Below are 10,239 nucleotides of genomic sequence, written 5' to 3'. Positions count from 1 at the left end.
CCTGTCTAGGGTGTCCCCTGCCTTCACCTGAGTCAGCTGGGATAGACTCCAGCCCCCCATGACCCTAGTGAGGATTAAGCGGTGTATAGATAATGGATGGAAAAATCTAAATGGCACAAAGTTATGTAAAATAAGTAGGGCTGTCAAAATTAACGCATTAACGTGGATTAATCCAGCACCATAATTAATCAGATTTTTAAAAAATTAACGCATCTGCAGCGCAGAATGACTCAAAATCCCTGAAACGTCTCTGGCATGCATTTCAAATTTGATGAGTTGCTTCTATTTTACCGGCGCAGCTTTTCCAGTGTTTATGGCATTAGTTTATCAGCTCAGGAAACACACAGACCAATAATAAACCTTACAGGTTTCAATAGGGTCTTCACACCATTCGGTGCTCAGACCCTAATTAGGTACGAGTTCAGCCATCCCATGTGACACTGTTTTTGAGTAATGTTGCAGATGGACAGACAGATTCACAGACAAACGTACGCCGATCGTCACATAAATCCACCACGTAATAAACAAATTGACACCTTGAGGAAAGTCGCCCTGCACATGTTGATTATGTTTGGCTCAACATACAGCTGTAAGCCAGCTTCTCAATTATGAATATAATCCAAACTAAATCTGGTTCCAGACTCACCAATGAGCTCCAAATATGTTTGAGAATAACCCTGACACCATTCAGACCACGATTCAGAAAACTGACAGCTCAGTTCTCCCATTAAGCAGCAGGAATATAAGGGGAGTGATATAAGACAGAAAAAAATGTAAAAGTGTTCAACTGTTTAAATTTTCTGAGATTTAGGTTTTGTTAAAGATGTATGTAAGTTGGTTCAGGTTGTTCAGTCATTATTTTTCACTTTATTTTCAGATGTACAGTTATATTAAAAGTTATTTATTAATAAATGTTGTCAAAATGTTTGTGAACCGTACTGAGTTTATGTGATTTGACGGTCAGTTATTGATTACATGCAAACACTAATAAAACTACCAGGTTACATCAACATATATCACACTAACTCAAGTTAGACATTAAGATTTTCTGGACCTTTGCTTTAATATATTTTCTCTGACTGGACCTCTTTGAATTTTAGTTGAATATCCCTGCGCTAAACAGCATGTTGGCCCTCTTTTTGAATACAAAAAACCCCCAAAGACAGAACAGTCCACCAACTTACAGTAATATGCAGACTCTGCAGGAAAGAGTTTTCTTTTCACTGAAGCACAGGTGTTTAATAAACATGTTAAGTGCAGATATATTCCCTTCTTTCTTGAATGTGTTTGCTCACGAAAAATGAAACGCAATTAATATAGATTAAAAATGAGTATTTAAAAAAAAATTTAATCAAAATTAATCCACAGCAACGCTGTGATTAATGTGATTAAAGCTTTTAATCGTTTGACAGCACTAAAAATAAGTCAACATTTTGACTAATTATAGATGAAAAACAAGAGAAAAGGTCTAAATTGCGAGTGAAAAAGGCAGACCTTTGAAATAAAAAGAAAAAAATCTAAATCGCGCAGTTATCCTTTACCCACATGTTTCACGACTTAATGACTGTAGAAGCAAATAAAAGACCCAAAACATGGTTTTCACATTAACAATTATTTAATTACATCAAATATGAAAAACACATCCACGTGTCTGATGTTACAACCTGAAAAGAAAAAAAATCCCAAACTGCTTTGCTCCATTCATGTAAGTCAACAAGTAGTCATTTCTGGTTGCCATAGAAACAGCAGCTAATTAAAGCAGGTCCTGAATTTAGTTCACTAAATAAATCAGTCATTGTCCTATTAATTTGAAACCAGGAAGTCATTCTCTTCATGTTTGTTGACATCCTGAGACGTGAAGCTGCTTCTGTAAATAATGAATGAACTATAAAAACTCTGAGGATGCTGGATGATCTGGGGGGACGGGGGTTTGGTTTCTCCGCTGGTGGAGGTGGAATGTATCGGGAGCAAAGCATCATGGGAGGGGAGGGTGGAGGCTGGGCGTACAGAGAGGTGTCTTGTTTTACATTTTATCTGGGCCAGCGTTCATGAACATGTGGAAACTATGAACTGAAGAAGCTTGAACAGAAACAGTGGAGTGTGTCGGATTAAAAAGTATCTCTAAACGTCATCAGAACAAAGCAGAGACTCCATCTTTCAACAGCCAAGGAGGACATTTAGAAATATTTATTCTGGTACATTTTAAGGCCGAACCAGACTGAGCTCAGTCACTGTGGACGTCTTGTTGTCAGTCCAGATGTCCAGCATGTTTATGAATTCATCTTTGCAGACGGGGGTCGACATCTCGGGGTCAGGGGTCGCTGTGATGTGTGTGTTCGTGTGTGTGTCACTGCTCGTTCTGCTGTGTGTCTGTGATGGTGGACACGGCGCCCTGGCCTTTGCTGACATCACTGATGCACGCCCACTGACCGTCCATCGACTCCTTCCACAGCGTCACCTACAGACGGTCCAGAAAACAGCAGTCAGACATCGGAGGTCGGCATGACGAAGACAGACCAACACAACCAGAGAATCTTTTCATGATCCGGCTTCACCTCAACCACAGCTTCAACAACCAGTCAGCACCATGAAGCTGCTTATCAGGTGGGTAAATGTTGGGCAGATAACCAGCGACTAACATGGACAGGTCTACAGCTGCAGATGCTCATGAGAAGCACAAACTATAACCCTAAACCAACATGAAGATTTCAACCCATAACACAGCTAAAACAAAACACAGTTGCTGCAGCCAAACCCAGGACGGACAGCTGGTAGAACATTCTAAGTGTGTGAACATCAGTTAATAGATGATCGACATAAAGGCACCATCAGAGTGAGATTGTCACCATGTACAAGTTGCTTCCAGGTACGTTTCTTACTATTCTCCCCCTAAATGATCATTATTGCATTCTGCACTACTCTTGTTTTATCTGTTCCTCGTATAAGGACTGTTTTTGGAAAAAGAGCTTCCAGCTTTTCTGCCCCCTCGGCGTGGAATACTGAACTGAAACTGTGTGAATTTATTCCACTTAGAACCTTCCATTCTATCCTGAGACCACTGAAGAGTGCTTGTTTTGAAATCTTAAATTGTTGTTTGTTGTCTGTTACAGATCCCACACTTTTTATTGTAAAACGCTTTTGCAACTTCAAAATAGTACGTTTAAACGTCTACTGTCACCTCCTTGTAAGTGTTTTTATGACGTGTGCTGCTGACCTCTTGGCCAGGTCACTGTGTGAAAGGTTCAATAAAGTTATGCAACACAAGATTGTGTAACAAAATGACATGTTTTCCCTTTATGCTGCTCACAAAGACACAAAGTATGTCAAGAATAAATAATTCAGTGATGAAAATAAAGGGAGGATGAATTCAGTAATCTTTCACTCGGTGTCATTCTTATAGAGCGTAAAACAGTTTGACTCTTTTTTCTTTAAGCTGCTTAGTGGTGTGAAACAAAGATCAAATATAAAAACATCTTTCACATTGATAAGTATGAACCCTAGTGTGGACGAGGCCTTAGTGCTTCATCAGTGTCTGTTTTAGGGTTATATCAATCTGCAGAGACCTACAGAACAATAAAAACCATGAAAATGCAGCTCTAGAAACTCTTTTATGGCACCATCTGCACACTCAACTCTGTACCATTTCTCAGGAACGCCATTTTCTAAGAGAACTGATTGGTCAGTAGATGATGTTTTAACACGTGTTGACCTCAGACTCCAGGAGTCAAACCTGAAGCTCAAATCCTGCTTCATAGCACAGACCTTCAGTTTTTCACTTCAGTCCATTTATAAATGTGAAAAATCGGAATATCCTGATTCTCTGTTCTTAACCTGCTATTAACAGATCATGGGACAGCTGCTGATAGAAGGTAGTCTGATACAAAACAACGTGTCTTTGTGAGGACTTACAATAACCCTAACTGTCACAGGTAAGGCTACAGCCACATGTTTCCTTTTAAAACAGCATTTAAAACCAAAAACTATCTCTGCACAGGTGATTGTTTTAGCTCATTTTCAGAAATATTCTGCTGGGTAAAGTGAAAACATGAAGCAGGAGGCTTCACTGTAGGAAATATTGCAGAGGAAAAACAGAACCAGCTAAAAGGGAATTATGTGTTTTAAAATGATGACATATTAGAGTGGATGGATTTACCTCAACCTGACCTACATCTGACCCTCACCTCAACCACAAAACTGAAATACAAATAAAAAACTAAATAAGCAAAGGGAGGCAAATTACAAAAACCATTCACCAATATGACGACTTGTTTAGAAAACAAACAGAGACTAGATGAGAACAAAACACAGGAACAAGTTGCAAAGAAAACAAAGTAGATGAAACATCTTCTCTGTATCATCGTCTCCCATCAACTTCACGAGTTACATTTCTACAGTTAAACCTTAATTCATATCAGTCCAATAATTCATGAAAACTGCGGCGTGTCAGACTTAGAAGACTACATAGAGACCAAAACAACACAAGGAAATCTTCTGAATTCATTAATAATTGTTTGGTAAAATACACTATAATTAAAATGACTAATTTCTGTTATTCTCACAAAATAACATCTATACTCAGGATATAACTGTGTGTAAATCTGCACATCATACCTTGTTGTCTCCTCCAGAAACAGCCAGTATGTTTCCGGTGATGGACCAGCTGACATGCCAAACCACATCGTTGAACTTGTGGAGGAGTTTGGCCGTCCAGGTGTTGCCTGCAGGGTCGTCGCAGGTCCAGATAAACACACGTCCGTCCTGGAAAAAGGAGGTGTAAAAAATGCTTCTCACTTTACTCTGGTGATGAGTTTTCAGGACGCTGCACACAAAGCTTCTGTGAGTCTTTAACAATTCAAATGCAGCCTGGTTAGGACAGCAGACTTCATGTTTTCTTTGGCTCCACCCAGTGGTACAAGCGAGTAATTTCACACTGAGTAAAAACTGCTGATCTATGTTGATTTTTTTGTTGATAAGGAGGAGAAATTGTTCAAAATCATTCTGGATGCTGCTGAAGGGCAGTCAGATCAAATCTTACAGTAAAACTAAATATATGATTCCTCTAAGTTCATGAAATCTCACCTGAGAGCAGCTGGCTATGGTGCTGGTGGGAAGACCAATAGAAGGAGCCCAACCGACGTCTCTCACCCAATCACTGTGAGCCTCGAGCTTCTGATCCTCCTTCCACTGACCGTCCTCCTCTCTGAGAAGATACACATAAATTCATTAAGGTTATTATTGACTTTACATAGAAGAAACATCCAGTGCAACAGAGAGCCTCTCACTGATAACTTACTTCCAGAGTTTGACCAGGTTGTCGCAGCCTCCGGAGACGAAGCGTTTGACGTAGTTTGGTTTCTGTCCTGACGGCTGATCGATCAGACTGCCTGGAACTACAGCAGGAGCCCAACTCACCGCGTTACAGCCAATCTGCAGCAAAATTAGCCAACACACAACTGAGTGAAGCAGACATTTCCTACGATCTGTGTGTCGCTGAGTACTGTGTAGTAGTGTGTCACACTCACAGTGTGTGCGTTGCTGATCTTCTTGACGTCCCACTGCTGATCTCCAGTGAAGGTGAGGAGGGAAATCGCTCCATCTGAGCTGCCACAGGCCAAGATCAGACCAAAGTCATAGGGACCCCAGCAGACTGAGTTCACTGTAAACACAGAGGAACCGTTAAAACAAGACCAACATCTCAAGAGACAGTCAAAGAAATGATTTGAAATTTTACTTAGTCAACAAGCCATTTTACTCAAATAAAATACAAACTGCTTTACACAATAAAAACAAAGAACACAAACGATGCCTCTCAAGCCTAAATTTCCCCTCCCAGAAAACAAGTAGTCCTAATGAATGACTTCATAAAATGGCACCATAAACAAACATGAGGAAACATCAGAGGTTGGATGAGTCAAAAATTCAGAATTGCAAAATAAGACAACAATAAAACAGTGAAGTGTTCAAAGCAAAACATGTATAAACAGGCTAATTAAATAAATAATAATCATGTGATAAACAGACTAAAATGGTAGGGGTTTCTGCTGCCCTCAGGTCTTCAACAAAGCTGTTCCAGATGCAAAGACCACACAAATAAAAGGAAGTTTGTTTTGACTAAATTAAAACTATCAGAAGATCAGACCACAAAGTTATGCCAAATCTCCAGTACACCATTTCTAAAATGGAAAAAACAACAAGAAAGAGACCAATAGAACTGAATGGAAACCAAGGAGAATTCAGAATCTAGGGCCAAGTGATGAAACAATGCTTTATTGTGAAAAAAATTCCCACAGCAACGATAAACTGATGAGTGATTCACAACAGACAGAGCTGCTGTAGCAGCAGGGCTACGTAGCCGACACCTCCAGGGCCCAACCAAGGGGAAAAAACCCACTGGTGGTATAAAAGTGAACAACGATGAGGAGTCAAACATCTCAAAACAAGGAAATAATGGTGTGACAACATGTGTGTGATTTGGAAACGGTCTGGACTTTTAAAGATGGATAACCAGCGGAGAAACAAATTATGTAGGTGACTGAGATGCTGAGGACGTCTGCGGTTCCTCAGACTGTTACTACAAAAGAACCTGAGCTCACAAACAAGCCTCTTGTTTTCAATCAGTCACAGTTGATCATATTTGCCTTTTCAACCGTTACCACATACGACAAGATGAGATAAACATAAAAGTTCAGATTTTATGGATGCTTTCAAAAACCTAAAGTAGCTCTGATGATGATACTTCTAGCAGTTTGTCTAAAAATACAATGATATGGCATCAAATCAACATTAAAGTCATGTTGTCTTTCAATATGTGGAGTGAGGTTATGGAATGGACTGGAGGTGGAGCTCAAGCAACGTCCAAGCGTGACCCAGTTTAAAAAGCAGCACAAAAATATGGTTTTCATGAGGTACTGAGAGAAGGAGGGGCTTTGACACGGGTATATGAGTGATTATTTAATGTTTGTTTATTTCTATTATTTATTTTCTATGTTGTTTGTAAATATGCATATAAATAACTATTTGAGTGGGGTACTGAGTGACTGATGGTGGAAATGGAAAAGGGGTAGTGAATAAGTAAATAAGCTTCATCCTACTCCTTTTTGGGTTATTATTTATTGGTTTGTTTTGTCATGTTTGTTTGTTTTGTTGTGTTTTATTTTGTTTTGTTGTTGCTTTGAATATTTTGATTTGTTTCTGTGGCTTTTTTTCTCACATGTCCAAAATGCCTCCCAGGCCAACCAGCACCCGGTCGTTTCCTCTACACTGTCAGGCAGGACAAACAGGGTTGTGAACTACCGACCTGAAGACTCATGTCCGGTGTACTCGTACATCTTGTCCCAGGCTCCGTTCTCCTCCTTCCAGATGATGACTTTGCGGTCGTACGAACAAGAAGCCAAGATGTTGCCGAACATTGGGTGAGCCCAGGCGACCTGCCACACGGGACCCTCATGGCTACACAACACAGGCACGAAAAACAGGATCGAAGTATGATTAAATATTTTTACCTAACACAAAAACTGTAGTTACAGACAGAAGTTCACCCTAGAATTGTAACTGACCACCACTTATTGTTACAGTTTGTGTTGTCTAATGTGTTTGATGTCATTTATAAACCTAAACCACCACTTTCCCAACACAAACCAGAAAGGAGAGAAAAAAAAAGTCAGTTGTAAAATGTTATTTAATGCATTTTCACTAATTTTCAGTGTGAACAGGGCTCCAATTATCTTTAGCCTGCTGGTTTGGTTTCTTACCCTCTAAGATCTGCGACCAGGATCTGCCCTCCGTTCCGAACATCAAAGATCTTGACAGTTCGGTCGGAGGAACAGGTGGCCAGACGAGTCCCGTAGTAGTCCATCTGGGCATCGTGCTGAAACAGACAGAACAAGAAAACATCAAGACCCACAGTGTGAAGATGATCTCTCCTACCATCTTTCTACTTAGATTGTTTTTATTTTCAGCTAGAAAAACTCAAAAGTAACATTAACCGACACATTTAATACTGGAGCCCAGTGAGGACAGCTGGTGGCTTTGTGAAAGTATACACACATCCTACAAAAACCACAGTGAACTGTTGAATAGGTCCTATTACCACTAGAACAATCTGTCAACTCAAAGAAAATCAATTATCAACCATTTCAAGAATGTATTTTAATTGTTGGTCTTACATGACATTAAAATTATTATTTGGGAGTTTTGGATTGTTGGTCAAACAAATCACAACATTTGATGAAGTTTAACTGATATCCTGCTCTGTTGCCTGATCACTGATCTGCAGATTAATGATTTTAGGTACAATGACACTCATTAACCAGATGCCAAATCAAACAGTTCACTGATGTATTGTATTGAAATGCAGATGTGCGAGTCCTACATCTTTGACCATCATATAACAACGCTGAATGTCTGCACTCCAGTCGCTTCTCGTTCATTTCAAATTTTTAACCGAGTTAATCTCATTGAGTGCCTTTAAATCAAAACTGTGAGTTCTTGAGGCCGTTTCCACAACATGCACTTGTTTTTTATAACTTCCTTGTAAATTTTATTTTTTTTGTTTATATTTTAATTATGTTTTACCTGTGTTTCGTACTTGCTGCTGCCTATCTTTGCCAGGACTCCCTTGAAAAAGAGGTTCTTAACCTCAGCGGGATCTCTCCTGGTTAAATAAAGGTTCAATAAAATTTTAAAAAATCCACTGTGCTTGTATATAGAGGTAAAATTAAGAAAATTGTGTCACTGGCAGTAATTCTCATGGACCTGACTGTATCAGATCATGAACTGATGATTCCTCACCTGCATTACTCGTCCTAATGGGTCAATTAATGTCTAACAATTTAATAAGGCCTTATAGGGAGAAGATTGCACAAGACTCTGCACCTGTCACAATTATGTTTTCCATTTTAAAGATTCTTTAGTTCATAAAATCCAAAGTAACATTTGTTAAGGTTTGGTTAGGTTCATCTTAGTGTATTTACCTATTTTCACTTTAAAATCAACCAGCTGCAGAAGTTTGCACACACTATTGCATTCAATTTTACAGGAAGAATCAGATGTTAGAGCAGAACCGTTTCTAACAAATTTTACCACAAACAGGAGTGACAGCACAATATACGTTATAATATAGGTTTTTTTTTTTTAAAGTGTCTGTTACTCTGGTTGTGTATTTTGCCATATATAGGATGATATCTAGGATTATATGTCTATTACAAGTTCCAAGTACAAATACCCCGTTTTTACTGGCTGGTTTACAGTTATAGATAACAGAGACAAATACAAGCAGCAAACCCTCTAACTAAAGAGACCAAGATCCACAGAATACTAGACGACTGATTATAAATTAACTGGAGTTTAATTTCTGTTAATCAACTCTGACATGATACTATTGCGCTGCCACAGTGTCAACTACCAGCGAAGGTAATTTTAACACAGATACATGAAACATGACGCTACAAACATGCCACTGGACCCTACATTAATGTCACATTGTGCTGACGTGTGTTTGTGCTGATTAGGAACAAAAACTACATTCACTTAAACCGAACGCTAACATTAGCTTCCATAATCTGCTAGTTTGGATTGAATGGAAAAGACAACACTTACGATCATGTCTTCGTGGGAGGTGTCCACCGTGTTAATAACGGAAACCTGGAATTCACAAAGAAACGAATGAGCTTGAAAATGACACGTAAATAAATAAAGGTGAGCTGGAGATGAGCCTCCTGCTGTTAGCTGCTATGCTAACGTGCTAGCAGCTCGTTCACGTCAGCAGCTAAACATTAAAAACCACAAATGTCAGTCAGAAACTTCACTCACAGAGTAAATTAAAAGTTAACAGACTCACCATGACTGCAGATAAAGGGAAACACTCTAGAAATGTGTTACTTATGCGTTCTTAAATTGAATTAATCCGGTTCCCCCCAAACTACTCAGACGTGGCAACAGCTTCCCACCGAGTCCCACCAAACTTCGAACCGGCAGAAACGACACAAGCGCAGAAATGGTTCCGCCTTTTCCCGAGAGCTAAAGAAAAAAAAAAAGAACATTTATAAATCTTACATGCTATATGCCAAAGTAATGTTTTTTATTTCTCTTTTTTTCATTAGTAAATTCCTTGGCAGATTCTGGTCAGATTTTAGATGCCATTCCCAACTTAATAAACATAATTTAAACTTAAGTTTTGAGTCTAATGCCACACTGATTTTATTGTCAACAAACAAACAAAAAAGATTTAAAATGCTTAAT

The 10,239-nt window shown here is 39.1% G+C and overlaps 1 protein-coding gene across 1 annotated transcript; it reads right to left on the bottom strand.

Annotated features, from left to right (window-relative positions):
* Window positions 1-1,593: 1,593 nt before the first annotated feature.
* Window positions 1,594-9,993, bottom strand: sec13 (SEC13 homolog, nuclear pore and COPII coat complex component). Its single transcript, XM_023270054.3, has 9 exons — window positions 9,839-9,993; window positions 9,598-9,642; window positions 7,752-7,867; window positions 7,298-7,449; window positions 5,523-5,656; window positions 5,294-5,427; window positions 5,080-5,200; window positions 4,612-4,758; window positions 1,594-2,458 (listed from the first exon to the last, which is right to left on the bottom strand). The coding sequence occupies exons 1-9, from the start codon at window positions 9,839-9,841 to the stop codon at window positions 2,348-2,350; spliced, it is 963 nt and encodes a 320-aa protein (XP_023125822.1). The 5' UTR covers window positions 9,842-9,993; the 3' UTR covers window positions 1,594-2,347.
* Window positions 9,994-10,239: the final 246 nt, after the last annotated feature.

This window comes from Amphiprion ocellaris, chromosome 5, assembly GCF_022539595.1.
Source record: "Amphiprion ocellaris isolate individual 3 ecotype Okinawa chromosome 5, ASM2253959v1, whole genome shotgun sequence".
In the NCBI taxonomy this organism is placed as follows: domain Eukaryota; kingdom Metazoa; phylum Chordata; class Actinopteri; family Pomacentridae; genus Amphiprion; species Amphiprion ocellaris.
Note: the sequence above shows the minus strand (reverse complement) of the source record. Positions and strands in the feature narration are given on the sequence as shown.

Coding starts and splice junctions, on each gene's coding strand:
- sec13 (XM_023270054.3), bottom strand. Junction 7,450..7,751: donor CTGGTCGCAGATCTTAGAGG/GTAAGAAACCAA, acceptor TGTGTTGTGTAG/CCATGAGGGTCCCGTGTGGC. Junction 5,657..7,297: donor CACCGGACATGAGTCTTCAG/GTCGGTAGTTCA, acceptor CTGTGTTTACAG/TGAACTCAGTCTGCTGGGGT.